Genomic DNA, 21185 nt, shown 5'->3' with positions numbered 1-21185 from the left:
AGAGAAATTAAAAATGAATGCCACGGAGGAGTTCGGGTCTTAGGAGCTTAAAGATGATGCCACTACATTCTTGTCTAGAAGATATTAAAGTGTATTTGGTGACACACAAGAAAGGGTAAAGTTTAAGTATAGTTTGGGTCCACACATGTCCAAACCCTGGTGTGTAGGCCTACTTAGCTTTGAGAAATTGTCATGGGACCGGGGTCTGGGTGACCCAGGGCCTGTAAGAAGTTATGGACATGTGTGTTTTTGGTGCTGCTGTCTCCTGTTTCCATGTTTGTGTATCTAGGTGTGTGTGTGTGGGTGTGTCAGCCAGGAGCCTGGCCACACCTGTGGAGGAGAATTACTCACACCTGCAGCTGATCAAGCCTCGTCAGAGGAGCTACTTAGGAGTGTGGTGGAGCTCTCTCCGATGCTGGATCATTGCGTAACTTCACGTTAGTCTCTTGGCAAGTTAGTTAAGGTTAGTCTGCCGCATTGTGGCGTTGCTGACGGCTGCCTCTTCTTTATTCCCCAGGAGGAGTGTGGAGACGAGAGGGCAGCGAGCACGGGGTGCTCAGACACTGAGGAGCGGAGACAAAGAACACTAACACTGGCAAGAGGACATGTCAGAGTCGGGAACGCACTGGGGATTTATTGTTGTTTGGAATATTTTGCATCACTGTAAATAAATGCACTGACCTCATCAAAGAGTCCAGCATTTGGGTCCTCCTTCCCCTCATCATAGTCTGCCACGCAGGCTGTGACAGAAAAGCCCACTAAAAGAACGCCCACCAGACCAAAGCAATGGTTTTGACTTGATCAGCATTAACCCCGCCCCCTGACTTTGATGGGTGAAGCTGACAAATAAAATGTATTTATGAAAACCGATGCAGGGCCAGGAGTAGCAACGTGAATTAAATAAATACATCATTAAAAAATTCATTAAATGTGTCAGTAAAATAATTAAAATAGAAAACAAACCAATAATTGATTAAATATGTAATTAACTCATTTGAATTGTATATAAACAAATAATGAAACATTTTAAATGAAATTAATGGATAATTTATTATTAATATATTTCTTTAATTAATTATGTACATTTTTTTAATTAATTACTGAAATAGTTAATTCATTAGTGATTTCTTTATTTAATACAACCATAAAATTATTGTCTAGTTTACATAAAATCAATTTAGGACATCATTATTAAAGGTTAAATTATGATAATGAATACATGCAACTATAACTGATGACATTTACATAAAAAGGAGGATTTCTTGAGCTGAAGCCAAAGTGCTGACTCATTTGGCATGTTACTCTCAAATGTTTTCCCTAATAACAATAACATAATTACACTTTAGCCACAAGAGGGCAGCAGCATTAATATAAGTCGCATGTATATAAAGGTACAGTGATTATATTACAGTGATTTTGACAAAAACAAAACAGAAGTTGATGGCAGTGTGTTTTTCCATGACACGATAATTACACACACCCCACTTTGCAGTTATTTATTTGTAAAAAATGTTTGGAATCATGTATGATTTTCGTTCCACTTCTCACGTGTTCACCACTTTGTGTTGGTCTTTCACGTGGAATTCCAATAAAACTGATTCATGTTTGTGGCTGTAATGTGACAAAATGTGGGAAAGTTCAAGGGGGCCGAATACTTTTGCAAGCCACTGTAAAGTTCACTATCAGTAGCATCATAGCACCCACCCAGCTGTATAGAAACTCCGTCATGCTAGCTAGCACGCAGTACGAGTTATTGTAACTGACTGTAAAAAGTCAGCACAAGGAAAATAAACTCCACCTAAACTTGGTTTATATCTGACCCAGATAGACTGCAGCTCATAACTTCTTACCTGAAGCTGCCTCGGGTCTCTGCTCCTCCTACCTCCCCTTTCCCTCATCCACCTGCTGCCTCTGTGGAAGCTCCGCCATAGCCACCACCAAACAACTGACTTATTTTCACACATCGACCAGCATCCGGCCAATCCACCACCTTTCATTGTTTATACCGTTAAAAAAAAATAAAAAAACATCATCGGCTCATAAAAACGAAAAATCACCATCGGTATGCCCGATGGCCAGTCCAGCTATGGGCGTGCCATCAGTTTACCCTTCATGTGGCAGCTGTAACAGGCGTGCCCAGGGTTGCCGACCCGTGCTCTAAAGCATCTCATTTGGATTCCTGAGATCAAATATATTTTCCTTTGGGTTTGTTTTCTTTCCATTTGTGGCTTTAATGTAGTGTTACATCCTGTTTGTTTGCTTCCATCTGTATACATGTCCAGATTCACTGTTATGTTTCTATTCTTACATTGCTGTGTGATCACTGTTCCCTCTGCTAACTGATTTGACCTTTTGTATCGTACACTGATACTTGTCATATTTCTATCTGCGCCTAAAAGATAAAAATAAAAAAGTTTTCCATGCTGAAACACAGCTCCACCTCCTGCAGTTCTCCCTCTGAACCACTAGATGTCTCTGTTATCTAAATGAAGACGTGCAGCACAGCAACCACAGCAGCGCTCAGATCACACGTGTCCTGTTATTATGTATAAAAGCATGAAACAGGTGAGACAGGTGGGATCAATATTAATGTTGTGGAAATATATGAAAAAAGCAACAGAAGAGACAAAACACTTCGTGTTTCTAGAAAGATCTTTCAGCTCATAGCTGCTAACAGACTGTATTTACAAGTGACAAACTGCAACTCTACAGTACATCTACAGTATATATCAAATATATTCTGTATTCAAATCTATTGAGTGATGTTTGAAAGTCTTTCCAGGTGAGTTTGATCCAGGAGGGTCTGAAGCCAGAGTCAGACAGAGACTGTGCAGAGACTGTAGAAGGACAGAGCAGCAGCAGAGCAGTCCAGATACACTGATGATCCTCTGTCAGATCCAGAGGGACACACAGGGATGATGCTGGACTCTACATTGTGTCTGACAGTGGAGCTGTTCTCAGAGCAGTTCACTCTGCAGCACTGACAGTCATCTGCACTTCATTCCTCTGTCAGTCACTGCTGGATGAAGCTCTCCTCTCCACCTCCCAGTAACATGGCCCAGTCAGAGCGTCTCTACACACAAGCTGCTGCTGCTTCAACCTCTCTGGATCATCAGGACACAGCTGCTCCTCTCTCAGCACACACACCGTCCTGTTTACCATCATCACCACCTGCAGAGAGAAGGAGGAAGAGCAGAGGAGATAAACGAGTGTTTCCAGAGACTCTTCATCAGCTGTCAGTCAGTGATGCAGCACATCCAGTATAAAGAGCAGCAGGGACTTCAGTGCTGGGACTGTACTAGGACTCATTGTTGCTTCACTTTTTCTAATCTTTGGATTTTTATTGAAGTTGATGGAAATGTTTTTCCCTCCTAGTTTGAGTTTGGACTTTCATTCATTAGAAGAACCTTGGTGTGTCCACTCTGAGCTCTGTAGGAACCCCAACAACAAGCCCAACAATCCAGATGGACGTTCCAGCTGTTAACTGGAGGAATTCCATCCAAACATCTGCTCTCACTAAATTCTTCCTCACCTACAGACTGTGTTCTTCACTGCTTTAAACTTGGAAATGAATGCAGTCATTGGTCTGCGTGCTGCTTTGTTCAGAGAGCTGATTGGCTGTTGACAGTGTTTGATCAGAGCGTGTCAGCCGTTACTATGGTGACCATAAAGGTGACAAAAAGGCAGAAACAGGAAGTGTTTGTGTCCAATCCTGAAGCCTGTCACCGTTCTCCTCTCACAGCTTCACTGAGAAGCTGCAGCTTTACAGGAAACACTGGATCTTTGTTTCATACTGACTGTGTTTAGTACAATACTGCTGACAGCACCACCCACTCACTCCATCACTCTACTGACCTCAGAGTCTCCAGTCTGTAGTCTGGACTCTGCTGAAGATCAGACAGCTGCTTCACATCTGGATCCTTCAGGTTGTTTCCCCACAGGTACAGCTGTCTCAGATGGGAGGGGTTGGACTTCAGCGCTGCTGCCAGATAATCACAGCTGATCTCTGACAAACCACAGTCCATCAATCTGTATAAAGAATGAAAGATGTAAGTTTATTAGACAAAGTGCTTGAAATCATTCAGTGTTTCATCATCTGTTCAGAGCTGAAGAAGGTTCAGAATGTAGAAGTTTAGAAAATGGAAACTCCAAACAGCTGAAGCCAACAGGAAGCAGCGTCAAACAAACACAACAAGAGAAAAAACTCTGAATGTTTCACATTAAAGTCGTACATTTATCATAAAAACAGGACAAAGACTTGAAAAAGTCGTGTTTTTCCTTCCAGGAACCACATGGCTTCACTTTTAAAGGTGAAGTGTGAAAGAAATGGACATATTTGAAGTCCAACACCTTTTTCCAGTCACATTATTAAAGCAGACAAACTACAAGCTCATTTTCATTCCAACAAGTCATCTTCTGACCTGGACTAACAACACTGGTCTCTATGTGCAGCTGGCTGTGAGACCAGTGCTCAGGGAGCGTCTACAAAGTGCAACACTGAAAGAACATCACACACTCATTTGCTTCCATCATCCAACCTGAAGAGGAAACAGAGACGGCTCCCCTTCAAAGTAAAAGCTGCTCCTTTTGGACACAGTATCAAAGAAAGTCTACAGTATAACATAGAAAAGACAGAACAAAGTTTGGGTTGTTTTTAAATTGTGCAGAAATGAAACTACACTAAGCTCAATTATGTGACAGACATTTCATCCCATGTCAGTTTGGCCTCATCCTGGGCCGGATTATCCAGCACACACTCTGACCACAGGCCCAGGGGCCACGCACAGCTGGGCTCCATCCAAGAGACAGGAAACAAACCAACACAATAAGAAAAAGCACCATGTGATCTTCTTACATCTTCAAGACAAACACAGTAAAAACATGAGCATATTTGTTTCCTGATAAAATGATGTGACAGGTAGAACAGAGTAAAGTGGTGGTGTTACAGCCTTTCTCCCCTCTGCTGCCGAGGCTGTTAGTCTCTCCCAAACTCAGCTACAGGACTTCCACATGAATGAAAGCAGCAGAAGTGGCTTTACAAATGAAAGAGGAAGAGGAGAAGAAGAGGAGAGGGAGGCCACCCTGACCATCACTCCAGCTGAAAACATCACACTTCCATTAAAGTTGGTGAGAAAATGTTGAGCAGGATGAGCTGCTGGCTAATCTGGAGGCTGTAGCAGCAGCTCACAGTCACCGTGGATTTCCACTCATGAAAAAGCTCTGGCTGCTTCATTTCTCATCTCATATCAGAGACTTTAAAGCTTCACTGAAGCTGTACTGTGATGCTTCCATATTCCAGTGAGGCCTCCATAATGATTTCAGCTGTTCTGTACACACTGTGTGCCCTGTATGGCTCAAAGTCTCTGCAGCCTGTTTTTATCTGCTATCATCAGATCTTCATCATCCTCATTCACATCCCTCACACACTCTACAGCCTCATCAGCACTGACTTCATCTTCACTGACTGATGGAGCACAACATGAACCTGTGGAGGCTGAAACACTGTCCTGTCAAACATCTCCCCGTCACCACTCCACTTCTGTCAGCCTTTAAATGAACCCTGCTCAAGTCTGTCACTTCTGTTTGGAGCCAAAAGGAAAAACTGTTGTTCAGTCGTTTGGAAAGACAACATTTCTGAAAGCACTCAAACTTCTTCACATTTGTCTTCAGACACATTCTGAACATTTAGGAACTAAAGAAAGTTTCAAACATCAATCAAAGACCTGAAATATAGAAAAACAACAACAGCCGCAGTCAGTGAACTCACCTCAGAGTCTCCAGTCGACAGTTTGGACTCTCCAGTCCAGCACACAGAAGCTTCACACTTGAATCCTGGAGGATGTAGTTCTCACTCATGTCCAGCTCTGTCAGATGGGAGGGGTTGGACTTCAGAGCTGAGGCCACAACTTCACAGTGAGTCTCTGAGAGTCCACACAGAGTCAGTCTGTGATGATAGAAAATATAAAATGTGTTATTATAAAAGCAGAAAATCTGCATTATAAACACAGACTGAATGTATATGAAGACAAAACAGAGTGAGGTCATAATCTGATGAATCTGCTCTTCACATCTGTGCTTCAGCTCCTCTTACTGTGTTTGACATGACACAACGATTGAGTCTCTCTCAGACCTGCAGACTTTTAATGAGAATCTTTGTTTGGCTTTAATCTGCAGATGAAGGAGGAAGATGGTGTCACATTTAGGCTTCCATAATGTCCACAGTCTGTCACTGAGATCTGATCCAGAGTCAGAGTGAAGACACACATTTGGACTGTTTCCTGTTTTGAATCCAGAACATTTTGAATGAGTTCAGCTCAGTGAAGAGTTCCAGCTGGAAAGATGATCTCTGTTTGCTACCTGCTGTCAGGTACGACTGTTCACGTCCACACGCAGGAAAAACCTGCTGACTGTTACCAAACGGAGCAGAAATCTCATCACTGGACAATAATGATGAATGAACTCAGAGCTGCTGATATCAGATCTGATTTCAGGAACTAAACACAGAAATGATTGGCTCATTTTAGCTTTCTGAGCCATTATCTGCTGGTGTGTCGCTAGTTGGCAGAAAATGATTTGTATTCCTGTTCAGGGCTTCAGTGTTTATGAGTCCAGATCCAGGTGACAGCAAGTCAAAATGATGTCACCTGTCTGTGTCCAGCAGCAGCCTGTATTCACTTTGAATATTGTTATCACCTGACATGGATCAGTTTGTCTTTGATTGGTTTGTAAATGTCACTGTTTCCATTGGACCTGAGTGACGGTACAAAGACAGAGAGGGAGAGAAAGGAGAGAGAGGATGGAGACAGCAAAGAGAGAGCAAACACACACAGGTGAGAGTGGACAGGTGACCAAGGTCAGCAACCAATCAGAGAGCTTCTGTTTGAGCCACAGTCACTGATGATGACTGCACATAACCATCAGTGTGTTACTCTGATATCAAATATGGATCCTGCTCTTATAATAATGATCATCAGATGATATTATTGTTATTTTGTAGCTGAATACGATGTTTGTGTGATTATCAGTGAAAGCAGCAGTGAGGAGGATGGAGAGAGAGAGAGGACAGAGGGGGAAGTTAGAAACACTAAAAGGATTTTTCATGGATTTCATGGATGATTTGAGTGATTTCCAGCAGGACACTTAAACATGTCAGTGGACGTCCTGAAGAACATATTCACTGATATGAAACGTGTCATTGAACAGGATCAATATCAGTGGAAACATGGTGGAAACAGCTGTGACTGCATGGATGTGACACACTTCAAATCTGTTCTCCACTCTTGGATTTGGGATCCATGGAGCTGCTGCTGAGTCTGTACGATAAAGGATGGTGTGGAAGGTTGCAGCGTACGGACACAAACACTTTGTGGTTACAATCTGATTTTATTTTCAACATTAAACTACTAACCTACACTGATCAATGATGTTAATGATCACATCTGGACTCACCCAGCCTTTCTGCAGTTCCTCACAGCTGGAATCAGTCGACGTCGTCCCCGCCATGATGTGTTGTACTTCTGCAGGTCCAACTCATCCAGAACCTCCTCTGACATCTGCAGCATGAAGGCCAGAGCTGAGCACTGGATCTCAGAGAGTTTCTTCTCTGATCTGTTCTCTGACTTCAGGAACTCTTGGATCTCCTGATGTACTGAGAGGTCGTTCATCTCCATCAGACAGTGGAAGATGTTGATGCTTCTGTCAGGAGAGATTTCATCACTGTTCATCTCCTTCAGGTTGTTGATGACTGTCTGGATGGTTTCTGGACCGTTCTCTGTCTGACCCAGCAGACCTACTAAGAGTCTCTGGTTGGACTCCAGACAGAGGCCATGAAGGAAGCGGACAAAAAGGTCCAGGTGGCCATTTTTACTCTGGAGGGATTTCTCCATGACTTTAGTCAAAAAGGCATCCATTGATGGGAAGCTATAAGACTTGAACATGTTCTTAAAAAAAGATCTGTTTTTGTATTCGTCTTGGAAATTCCCTATAAAACCTTCTACCACCTTTGTCTTCCTGTTGGTGTGACAGTGGAACATGTAGACTGCAGCCAGAAACTCCTGAATGCTCAGATGAACAAAGCAGTAGACTGGTTTCTGGAAGATCACACACTCTCTTTTGAAGATCTCTGTACAAACTCCTGAGTACACCGAGGCCTCTGTGACATCCAGACCACACTGCTCCAGGTCTTCTTGGTAGAACATGATGTTTCTTTTCTCCAGATGTTCAAACGCCAGCCTCCCCAGCTTCAGAAGAACTTCCCTGTCAGCCTCCGTCAGCTCCTGTGGACTCGTCTCATGTCCCTCGTGGTACTTGTTCTTCTTCCTCTTTGTCTGAACCAGCAGGAAGTGTGAGTACATGTCAGTCAGGGTCTTGGGCAGCTCTCCTCTCTGCTCTGTAGTCAACATGTGCTCCAGAACTGTAGCAGTGATCCAGCAGAAGACTGGGATTCTACACATGATGTGGAGGCTCCTGCATGTCTTCATGTGGGAGATGATTCTGCTGGACAGCTCTTCATCACTGAATCTCCTCCTGAAGTACTCCTCCTTCTGGGCGTCAGTGAAGCCTCGTACTTCTGTTAGCCTGTCAACACATGTAGGAGGGATCTGATTGGCTGCTGCAGGTCGGGAAGTTATCCAGACGAGAGCCGAGGGAAGCAGATTCCCCTGGATGAGGTTTGTCAGCAGCTGGCTGACTGATGACTTCTGTGTGACATCAGACAGCAGCTTCCTGTTGGTGAAATCCAATGAAAGTCTGCTTTCATCCAGGCCGTCAAAGATGAACAAAAGCTGAGAGACAGCCAGCTTCTCTGCTGTGACCTTCTGTAATGTTGGATGGAAAACATGGAGCAGCTCCAGAAGACTGTACTGCTCATCTCTGATCAGGTTCAGCTCCCTGAATGAAAGCAGAACCACCACACTGACATGTTGGTTCTCCAAGCCCTCTGCCCAGTCCAGAGTGAACTTCTGCACTGAGAAGGTTTTTCCAACACCAGCCACGCCGTTGGTCAGAACCACTCTGATGGGTCTCTGTTGGTCAGGTAAGGCTTTAAAGATGTCCTGGCACCTGATTGGAGCGTCATGGAGGGCGTCCATCTTGGAAGCTGTCTCCAGCTGCCTCACCTCATGTTGGGTATGAACCTCTTCACTCTGTCCCTCTGTGATGTAGAGCTCAGTGTAGATGGTGTTGAGGAGGGTTCTACTTCCTGTTTCATCACTTCCTTCAGTCACACGTTCACATCTCCTCCTCAGACTGATCTTATGTTCATCTAAAACCTCCTGCAGACCAACATCTGCTGAAAGAAAGAAAAACAATGAGACTAAAGAGAAAGAAAACTCTTCAATGTCTGAACAACACAAGAAGTCCAGTTTTCAGAAATGAGTCCATCAGCAGACAGATGTTCAGTCTTACTTTGTACACAGCTGCTCTGACTGGCTGTCTGCAGTCCAGCTGTGGTTCTGGATCTTTCTCCACACTGTGCAGAAGCTCTGATGGTGACACAGAAAAGTCAAAGTGGAGATACTTCTGTCCACCTTTGATTAGACTCATTATAAAAAGGGAAACAAAGTTTGAACACAGTCATGTTTCCAGTTCACTGACTTACATTTATTCCATGGACACTCACTCTAACCTGAAGCACAGCTACAACCCAACATTGTTGAGGCCTCATCTCCTCCTTTCCTGACTGTAGAGGTTAAATATGCAACAACCAACAAATAAAAGAATTTGGTTCATTTCAAAGAAATTCACACGGTGACCAAGTAAAGTAACCGTAGTAAAGGAGACAACATCCCGTTGATGGTGGGATTATTTGAAAGATTTGCTTTAGTCACGTCACCAAATGCAGTTGAAGCACCCGTGGATCCATGTTTGACCATTCTACCACTCTGAGCTCTGCTTTTTAATCATTTTATTATTATCATCATTCATTTATTCATTCTTTGGAGGGGGGCTATTTCCTAATGCCGCCCTATTAAGGTGATGTTCAAGGGGAAATAGAACAGAAACTCTTTCAGTGTTGTTCATTAATAAATTAACAGATAAACTGTGAAGAAGAAAAAAACTGAGATTTAAAGGAGAGAGTGAGAAACTTGATCATCCATCCTCATAATACATGTTTATGAGTATCTGCTGTGACCATACTGCAGTAATAACTACAAGTCTACATTTCTGTGACTGTTGATCAATCACAGCAGGAATCTGAGCTCATCTCTGCACACAGAGCAGCTTCAGCTCTGGGATAAACTGCTCGCTTCACGTCCTTCTCAGCTCACAGACACTCATCCTGATATTTTCCTTTAACATTTGATGGTATGATTCATCTGAGTTTACACTTTACCTGCATAAATACAGAAAAACAGACCCAAACACCAGAAACCATCAGTTTCACCATGTAGAATATATTGTTGTTTCCTTGCTTTTAATTCAGAGAAAAACTCTGATTTAGATTTTCTCTGTTCTCTTTGCCACAGCCCATCCCAGCAGCAGCTGAAGCAGCTGACTGTCACAACACTGAACAACACTTTAGGAGGAATTTCAGAGGTCAGTAAAGCTCCAGTTTCAACATCAGTTAATTAATCATAGTTCATCATAAATGTTAACCTGGCTGGCACACATGTTAATGTTAGCCATTTAAATATTAGCAGTTAGCTGAGGCCACGAGAAGAAGAGGCCCTAGAAGAACAATGGATGATAACATTAGATTTTCAAGACTAGGCAGAGACGTGTTTTCCTTTACTGTCTCTTACAGAGGAGGGAGCAGATACCAGACGAGGTCACGGAGGTACGGGGAGGATTCGCAGCAGACAGCAAGACTGCCACGTCCATGCGAGAGAGCGATGGCTACGATAATCTCTGTTTTTGTCTCACTATATAATGTTGTACAGCCCATTTGAGGGTTATCCTCTCTGTGAACCAGATGCTTGATTTCACACAGAGGTCCACCAACTCAATTTGATCAGTTATGGGACGATTTACCTCGACAGGCTCCTTCACTCGCTGCTTTTAAACCTCCTTTAAAACACACTTTTACTCCCTGACCTTTGACCCAGTGTGACATGTTGACTCACTACCTCAGACAGCTTAAAAATAGTCTTTTTGTTTTTTGGTGCTGCCTAAAAGAACCGTAAAATATCTGTCCTATATACAGTTATGTTCATATATTTTTGTACTACATCAGCAAACTCAAAAATATAGTTTGTAATATTTTAATCCTTATTTTTAAAACTGTTTTTGTCATTTTTCTTCTCCCATTGCATCAAAAATCATTATTTACACTGAATAAATGAGTCAGCAGCTCTCTTACTTTGTTGCTGCAGGTTCATTACTGAAGTTTAGAGGTTCTCCTTTGGACCAGTCACTCCTCACAGACACACAGCTGGATGCTGCAGATCCTGCTCCATCCTTTTCCTCCATCTTCTTGATGTCAGGGTGCAGTTAGTCTGAGAGGCAAACACACACACTCAGAGGTGCTGTTGTACTGGAAGCATCACACTGACGGGTTTCTAAAGCTCTCATTGATCATTTCATGGAGTTTCTGTGGTAAACACTGTCCTGTGACGTATGTGTTATGGTGAGGGTCATGAGGGCGAACCAGCCCCACTCCTTACTCCTCATATTTCAGCCTGAAGCACAATAACAGCCTAAACCTAACCAGGAGGCTGTAACCTCAAAGGGACTTCATGGTTAGAAATAAAGGTTCAATGAAATGAAGCAGATCATAAAAACACGAGTTCCAACTTTAAAAGAAGCATCCACACGATGACGGCACAGCAGAGGAGCACTTTCTCTAACACACTGATTCAGTTCCACTGACACAAGGACACACACACACAAGCCTTTATAAGAAACAACACAATCATCTGCGCTTGACTTGTCAATCCAAGTCCTTAGCCCATGAGCCCGCGGTATCACACCACAGATATTCCCTTACTTTGAAAAAATAAAGCCAGTTTTCAGAACAGACCTGATGTTTATGCTACAGCCTGTTTACCAATATAATCAATATCAGATATCAGAGCAACAGAAACCTCGGTGATCAGGACGCTGGGACTGAGAACAGGAAGTGGCTCAAACGTCACAGTTTCATAACGTCACCCTGAACTCCACTCACGGAGTTTCTGTCGCCATTGTAGTTTTTAAAGTCCCGTGATAAAGGCGGGTCTTTCTGTGAATTCGCACGCTCATTGGCTAATAACTTGAGATTGACAAGTCGTTATCCAATGAGCGTGCGGGAACTTCCGACATAAAGTTGTTTCCTTTGAAAAACCAAAGTCTGATTATTTTTGCCTCCACTGACGGAGCCTGTTGTTCCCGCCACAGAGACAGTAACGTCAGAGCGGTGTTAACACTCACCCTGCCTCAGCACAGCTCTCACTCTCCTCCTGCTCTCTCAGCTAAACGGAGGCTCAGCTAAACTCACTTCCTCTCTACTTACAGGAAACCAGCGCTCAGAGGAGCCGACCGGCCTCACATTTCACCCACAGACACGAACAGCGTGGAATTATTTTATGTCATAAGAAGAAACATATTCATGTTAACACTCACCACCTTCCTGCTGCTGCTGCTCTGAACGGAGGCTCAATACTTTCACTTTCACTGCTGCTCCCTAAACACAGAGGATGCTGGGACTTGTAGTTTTGTCCTTCCGGTGCGGTCTTCCTCTTTGTTTGTTTGTGTTTGTGTTCAAGTTATTTCGATCATGTAAACATCAACAGAACACGTGAAGCCACACAGAGTTTGTATGTCGAGGTGGGTAGGCGGGTTTGAGGGTTTGGGGAGGGGTCAGAGGGAAGAGGTCTCTCAGTCTTGACAATCCACATTGATGGCACAAGAGCATCTGGCTGCAGCCATTAGGCAAGGGTGTGGAAGCTCTCCGTTGTTATTCATAATGGTTGTGGAGATGCTGCAATTCTAATTAAAAACAGCGGCGTTGCCAGAATTGAGATTATGGATAATTTTTTAATAATTAGTCAACTTGCGGATGACACTACTCTTTTCTTAAAAAATGAACATCAGATTCCCCTGGTAAAACAAATAATCACTACATTCTTAAAAGCTTCAGGCTTCAAGTTAAATTTAAATAAATGTGAACTATTGGCATTAAAGGAGTGTCATTCACAATTACTGTACGGTATAAAGGTGAAGAAGGAGGTCAAATATTTGGGCATCACAATTTCAAAAGATCACAAAGTCTTAGAAAAAGTAAATATTTCAGATAATGCTGACAAATGTAAGACAATCCTAAATAAGTGGTTACAAAGAGACATCACAATTTTTGGAAGAATATTATTAACCAAAATGGATAGTTTATCTAGATTTATATATCCAGCTTACTCTTTATCAATATCAAATAAAGTTATTAAAACAATTAATAGCTTGAATTTTAATTTTATTTGGAGGAATAAGTGCCATTATATATCTAAAGATGATTTGGTTAAACCATACATTGAAGGTGGTGGAAACGCAATTGACTTTGATATAATGAATGGTGTTTTGAAACTTAAATGGTTAAAATCCTTCCTAAATAATCCACACTCCATTTGGTTTTTCATACCAAGTAAGGTCTTTAACACACTGGGGGGTATTGATTTTCTCCTAAAGTGTGACTTTGAAATTACTAAGCTACCTGTTAAACTCTCTGAATTCCATAAACAGGTCCTTCTTTATTGGTAAATGTTATTTAAACATAATTTCACTCCACATAATAGCCCAATTTGGAACAATAGATATATACTGATGAACAGAAAATCTATTTTTATTCAAGATTGGTTATCAAAAGGTGTTTGGGCAATTGCCCATTTTGTAGATGAGGAAGGACATGTTCTAGGACATCAAGATTTTTGCCAAAAGTTTAATATCCAATGTTCTAAAAGTAAATTTAATCGGGTTATAAAATCCATTCCATTGTCACTTAAAAACCTAGTTGTAAATGATATAATATATTCTGACATCTCCCCCAAGTTAAGGCAATTATATATAGATGGTATTTGATTTTGTGATGTTAAATGCAATAATAAGTTTCTAAGATCTTCATTAAGGAGTCTTTATTCTCCAAATTTACTTAGACGTAATTACATATTAAAACATTTCCAAAGGGAAGAAATTGAAAAAATAAGAACTGATTATATCACCTTCCCTATCCCTCCTAAAGGGAAAGAAGTCCAATTTAAAATTTTGAATAAAATTTACCCGACAAATAGACTCAAAATAGATTCATAGATTCAAAATAGAAACTGGTAATTGTGTATTTTGTGAAACAGAAGAGGAGGATTTGGACCATCTATTCTTTTTGTGCAATTTTATACAAATATTTTGGTTGGATTTTCATACCTGGCTTTATTCCAGTGGGATTCAAATGACCCCATTTACCTTAAATATGATAATGTTTGGAGTGTTTTTGAAAGAAAAGAAAGCTAATTATGGTGTTAATGTGTTATTAATCTTGTACAAGCAATTTATACATAAATGTCATTTTTTTAAGACCAAACCAACACTAGCTTACTGGAAAAACGACTTAAACCTGTTGGTTAAATCTTTGACCTTAGTTCAAAAGAAAAAAGCTGCTTTTTTTGTTTCCTTTGTGGAAGATTTTGATTTAGTGAGTTAATAATCTGTTAAATTATGTGACCCCATCTTTATATTTTCTTTTTCCTATGTAAGAAAGTTGCTAATATGTAAGGAATGTTTATTCTCTGAATGTGTAATATATGGTGCATTTTCTTTGTATGTTAATATTACTAATAAAAAAAAAAAAAAAATCATTTGGCTGCAGCCACCGGAAAGCGCCATATTGCGACCTCCACACTAACCAGAAACACATCATTTCAGTTAAATCGACTTTGACAGCGAAAATTAAATTGTATTTTTGTTACTATTGATGCTGCTGATAAATAAATTTGATTCTAATTGTTTTTTTAACAATCTGGGTTCATTAAAAAAATCACCATCCCTTCAGCTTGTTTGTGGCCAAAAGTGTCCATGTGTTATGTTTTTGGTTTTTTTGTTTTTGTTTCTTTGCTACTTTTTCTGCATAAAGTTGTTTCATAAATATAAAATAGTCATTACTTTTTACATTTGTAATCCTTCAAACACCATTTTCTAGTACAATGCACTTGTTTGAAGACAACCTCAAAACTCACCATTTCATATATCAGCAGTGCTAGTGGAAATTATTGTACAGTAGTCCCTCACTGTAACGCGGTTCACCTTTCGCGGACTCGCTGTTTCGCTGATTTTTTTTTCTTTAACAGCACATTGTGTCTGATTGCTGTAGACCATTGTCAATCAATCTAGTGCCGTGTCTTCTGCACGGCAGCGGTCCCCAACACGCGGGCCCGTTTGGTACCGCGCCGCGAGAGTTGAGGCTCGGGTGCGAAGTGTATGGTTTTCAGGGCTTTTAATCGTTAAGTCGGGTTCCCTGGGTCTTTTCCCGTGTTGTGGTCGTGTGTCTTATTTTGAAAGAACTATTTACGCGTTACCATAGCGACCAGAGAGCATTTAGAAGCAGAGAGGAGGATGTTACTCTCAGTGTTGTTGGTGCATTTCAGGAGGATGCTGCTAATAAAGTTACACAATCACACAGTGATTTACAAAATACCACAGTTTTTGTCTTGTCTGTGTAACCCAACCAGTGCAGGGGCCTCCCTACACCCCGGACTCTGCGTTGTGTAAGTTTGTGTTGGATTGGGGTGCACAGTAGAGAGACCAGTCGGACACAGGCGTTCAATTTGTGGCTCGGACCGCGCCGTTTATTCAGATGCTGGGGCAAACACCACTCCAACTCTGCTGCTGGCCCTTTGCAAATCACAGTAAACACTGCGTGATTATCAACATAGTAAAAGCCAACAGCAAATATATAAAACACACATTAAGAAAAAATAATCATGTCTTTACAAAATTCCTCGGTCTCAGGAATGTGTATGTGTAGCCGCTAAACTGGTGGACCTAACTCTTAACCACCACGTCCGTATATATACAAGCGGAAAAGGGAGTGAGTGGGTCAGCGCTCGGAGAACAGAAGCTAAGCCAGCTTAAAACACACCATTTATTTTCAGGGTAAAACACAGTCAGAACCCCCAAATACAGGCTAAAATCCCCGCTACACAATAAACATAATGGTCGCAACCCGCTAAAAGCCCTGCCGACAGGAATAACTATACACTAAAAACCAAAAATAAATAAATGTTTTTGTTTGTATGATAAAAACTTCCCCCCCAGAGTCCTATATTCCCTCTTGTCCAGCCACACACATGCGGGCAAATGTTCCTTAGATGGAGAAGAGACAGGAGAGGAACTCCTCTTCCGGGATGGTAAAACTAGCCAGCAGCAGACCAGGGAGGAGGCTCCCATCTTCGCCTGACGGTACGCGGCCGCACAGTCCAGCCACTCTCCGCACCTGCACACGGCCTCCCTCGCAGCCCCGCCCTGAGACAACAGACACGGGCCAGCAACGTTGTCGGCGCAGCCGCTGTTATCCTCCCCCGGCAAAGCTACGCTTAGCGCCCAACAGTGGGACAGCGATACTCACAAATGCAGGCAGAGGCGTCCCCCTGCCCTACTGTGGATTTCACGCGTTGCCTCCCACTGTTGCTATTTTGTCCGTCTGGACTGGATCGCCGGGTTGTGCTGGCCGATCGTCGGCTATCTCGTGCCGTCCCACAGGCAGGCCGGTCTTTCTTTGCAGGTGCTGGGCTACACATGTTTTGTTTCCTGCTCCTCGTGTGTCTCTCCTCTCTCTTCTTTGTGCTCACCATCTCCCTTAAGTCCGTTTGGTGGCTGATAGGCCACCTCGGGAAACGCCCCCACCTCACAGGTGCCTACAATTGTCCGCTTAATACACAGTGGAATAAAAATGCTACACAACAACACCAAACACACACACTATAAATATGGGGATAAAATCATGCAATAGAAATATCAATAAAAACATGCAATATCCCTATTACAATAAAAACATGCAAATAAAATCAACACTAAACAAAATATAAAAACACAATTTTCCACTGTGTGACATCCCCCCACATTTTACCTGTGACAGTCCCTGTCACACTAGTCAAGCGTCTGTCCAGGAGAGTGGCTCGCCAACATTTGAACCTGCTGGATACTGTGGTTTTGCCATTCCCTTCTGTACACATAACACATAAAACATCAGCAATAATCTGCTACCAATCAATCAGTTCTTTCGAATGCATCCTAGAAACATTACAGCATAGATGTGAGATGCAGTCTAGTTACCACATCCAGGTAACCTGCTTTTCTTCAATTTCGTGACCACATAGCATAGCTAACGTATGGGATTATCAGACTATTGGCTCCTCTCAGCTGGGCACTGCTGGGATCCTTCCAGGCATAACCTGGTCTTCGTGCCTCTCCTAAGCACTACTGCATAGCAGCAACCCACAATCCCACAGCCAGCAACTCTTGAAGCTCAACTCCTCTGATATCCCTGTGGTTGAACACTACTCATGACTCCTCACGTGGCAACAAAGTCTTTCCTGTACACCCTTTGCTCACAATCCTCAGTGTGAGTAGCTGATTTAAACACTTGGCTTTGCATTCTATCATCTATATCTGTACCCCAGGTGCTGAACACTGCTCCCCAAACTTGTATCCTGTCGACAACGCCAAAATTATGTAGCCGCTAAACTGGTGGACCTAACTCTTAACCACCACGTCCGTATATATACAAGCGGAAAAGGGAGTGAGTGGGTCAGCGCTCGGAGAACAGAAGCTAAGCCAGCTTAAAACACACCATTTATTTTCAGGGTAAAACACAGTCAGAACCCCCAAATACAGGCTAAAATCCCCGCTACACAATAAACATAATGGTCGCAACCCGCTAAAAGCCCTGCCGACAGGAATAACTATACACTAAAAACCAAAAATAAATAAATGTTTTTGTTTGTATGATAAAAACTTCCCCCCCAGAGTCCTATATTCCCTCTTGTCCAGCCACACACATGCAGGCAAATGTTCCTTAGATGGAGAAGAGACAGGAGAGGAACTCCTCTTCCGGGATGGTAAAACTAGCCAGCAGCAGACCAGGGAGGAGGCTCCCATCTTCGCCTGACGGTACGCGGCCGCACAGTCCAGCCACTCTCCGCACCTGCACACGGCCTCCCTCGCAGCCCCGCCCTGAGACAACAGACACGGGCCAGCAACGTTGTCGGCGCAGCCGCTGTTATCCTCCCCCGGCAAAGCTACGCTTAGCGCCCAACAGTGGGACAGCGATACTCACAAATGCAGGCAGAGGCGTCCCCCTGCCCTACTGTGGATTTCACGCGTTGCCTCCCACTGTTGCTATTTTGTCCGTCTGGACTGGATCGCCGGGTTGTGCTGGCCGATCGTCGGCTATCTCGTGCCGTCCCACAGGCAGGCCGGTCTTTCTTTGCAGGTGCTGGGCTACACATGTTTTGTTTCCTGCTCCTCGTGTGTCTCTCCTCTCTCTTCTTTGTGCTCACCATCTCCCTTAAGTCCGTTTGGTGGCTGATAGGCCACCTCGGGAAACGCCCCCACCTCACAGGTGCCTACAATTGTCCGCTTAATACACAGTGGAATAAAAATGCTACACAACAACACCAAACACACACACTATAAATATGGGGATAAAATCATGCAATAGAAATATCAATAAAAACATGCAATATCCCTATTACAATAAAAACATGCAAATAAAATCAACACTAAACAAAATATAAAAACACAATTTTCCACTGTGTGACATATGACACAAAACTAACATAGCTGGACTACCAGCAAATTGTAGCTGAAAAGCTAATGCTTCATCTTGCATTACTTTGCCCGAATGAGTGCTCTGCTAACAAGCGGGAATGTAGCCCGAAATTGCGGCAGATATTACAAAATGGAACATGCACACAAACTGCTCATACTCTCATCAGACAGCACATGAACCTCTCAATAAACAAAATATATGCTTAGCAAACCGCCATTTTACACAGTGGAACACTTATTTTTAAACAAAAAACCAATGCAGTACACCACTGACAGTGCTTACCTTTGCAAATCACAGTAAACACTGAACCAAGATGTCGCCCGCGCGAACGAGAAATCTGAACTACGGTGTCCTGCAGAGGACAAATGGTCAAAATTGCTAAAATTTACAATGTATATGCAGCTCAACAGCGACACCTTGTGACCTATTCCAGTCACTGCCTTACATCTGTATCATTTTATTTTGTTGTATTTATCTGCGACACCTTAAAGGCCGCTCCGTGAAAATATTGTCTGACATTAAACTGGACAGTGGTGCAAAAAAGGTTGGAGACCGCTACTGTATAGTACAGAATGAGTTTAGTTTGTCGAATTAATAAAAATCTTCGATCGCTAGCAGTGTAACTCTGAAGTGCTGCACTGTATGTTTGTAAGTTTTCTCCCCAACAAACACAACAATGCCGACGAAACGTTTTGCACGGTTTCATTGTATAATACTGGACTTATGTTTCTACCAAGGTTTGAACTTTAAGAGTGTTTAAACAAAAGAAAAAAGTGTGAAAACGTTCGTGCCTGTCTGAGGAAAGTGTATAAACAACTCGTTCTCACTCCCGACGCGTAAAATACTGATGATTTGTCACGTCCCTTAACTTCTCATGCTGAGACTCATGCTTTTTATGAGACGCTGTGGGTTGTCAATTCATTCCAATATGAACCCGCTCGCGGCGATAAGACACGCTTCGAGCAGAGGCTCCAGCCATCCATTTACTCCAATAATAACCCCGTCACGGCGAAACATGAAGCACAATCTAACTGGAGAACCGGGGACCCTCTCCCCCGACGTGTTTTTCTCCCTAATTCAAAGCTTTCTTTTAATGACATCGTTAACGTTTCTCAACAAAAACACATGAAAGTGTCACTGATAATTCAACAATAAAATCGCTTCATGTTGTGGCCATCTCACAGTGTTTTCCAAATTGATTCACGATCTGAAAGTGCGCAGATTTAACATACATAAACCTTGGTTGGGGTTATTATTTTTATTTCACACGTAAAACACATTTATGGTTTTATTCACCATTCCTGTTAGTTTTGGATGCGTTCGGCTCCAACCTACGGTGGCCCCTAGAGACAAAGCACGTACAAACTCCAAAACACTTGCAAACTCCAAAACATATGCAAAATCCAAAACACTTGCAAACTCCAAAACACATGCAAACTCCAAAACACATGCAAACTCCAAAACACTTGCAAAATCCAAAACACAACGGAAGTGCTCCAGGACGCTAGGGGCAGTGTTGAGCTTGATTTGCAAAATAAACGGTGGGTTTGTCTGCATGGGACGTCTAGTCTCTGTCGCTTCCCAGGTTGCCTAGCAACCATGATACAACCGCTGGAAACGTGTCATACAACTTTGTTTGACAGAAATGAAGGAGAACATATTTGTTCATTTGTTTGTTTTTTTGTTTCTACAAGAGCTTTGTGTGATTTGATAAGTATCTGAGGCTGAGACCACAGGACAGTAAAACATGATTTTTGGGCTTCATTTATGTACTGAACAGTCATTTAAGATTAGTTAGTAAATAACAATTAGCTAATGTTGTTCATGAGACTAAAGTCATATCACTTTGGTAATGTAAATATTGTGGCATGTTGGGGGAACAGCTAGTTCTCTCCCATCATGCCTTGGGACATGTGCTGCTGTTTAGATGTTCTTGTTTTATTGATGGGTTGGTGGAACGCTTAAACCACACCCTGGCCACCCAGCTTGCTATCCTGACCTCCCGCCAGCAGCGTGACTGGGATCAACACCTTCCCCTGGTCCTAATGGCCTACCGTTCTGCAGTCCAGGAATCTACTAAGTGCACTCCAGCGGCCTTGATGTTCGGTCATGAGCTTTGTACCCCAGTGGACTTGGTGTTTGGATCCCCCCCCCCCCCCCCCCCCGAGCAGGAAGTGTGCGGGGACCCCGGGTTGGACTACCTCCACAACCTCCTCGCCCGGCTCCGAGAGGTGCATCAGTTGACCAGGCAGGCTCTCCGAGATGCAGGCTCCCGGCAGAAGCGAGCTTATGATACCCGCTGCAAGGGGGAAGGACTTTCGGCCGGTCAGCATGTGTGGGTCTACAGCCCGGAGAGGAAGAAAGGGCTTTCTCCCAAACTGATGAGCCAGTGGGTTGGACCCTGCACTGTTCTCGAGAGGCTGTCTGACGTGGTCTACAGGGTGCGGCTGGTCAAACG

General features: G+C 42.9%; 1 protein-coding gene across 2 annotated transcripts; it reads right to left on the bottom strand.

Moving 5' to 3' along the window:
- Positions 1-5729: 5729 nt before the first annotated feature.
- Positions 5730-12624, bottom strand: LOC148096853 (protein NLRC3-like). 2 transcript variants are annotated; one of them, XM_087834669.1, is made up of 5 exons: positions 12541-12624; positions 11300-11435; positions 9406-9482; positions 7450-9289; positions 5730-5944 (listed from the first exon to the last, which is right to left on the bottom strand). In XM_087834669.1, exons 2-5 carry the CDS (start codon positions 11407-11409, stop codon positions 5764-5766), a joined length of 2208 nt encoding a protein of 735 aa, XP_087690795.1. In that variant the 5' UTR covers positions 11410-11435; positions 12541-12624; the 3' UTR covers positions 5730-5763. The 2 variants fall into 2 exon arrangements, with proteins under 2 accessions (XP_087690795.1, XP_087690796.1); XM_087834670.1 differs by having other exon boundaries at positions 7450-9286.
- Positions 12625-21185: the final 8561 nt, after the last annotated feature.

This window comes from Neolamprologus brichardi, chromosome 22, assembly GCF_056152115.1.
Source record: "Neolamprologus brichardi isolate AB-2024 chromosome 22, ASM5615211v1, whole genome shotgun sequence".
In the NCBI taxonomy this organism is placed as follows: Eukaryota; Metazoa; Chordata; class Actinopteri; order Cichliformes; family Cichlidae; genus Neolamprologus; species Neolamprologus brichardi.
The sequence above is the reverse complement of the archived record's forward strand: the minus strand, read 5'-3'. Positions and strand labels throughout refer to the sequence as shown.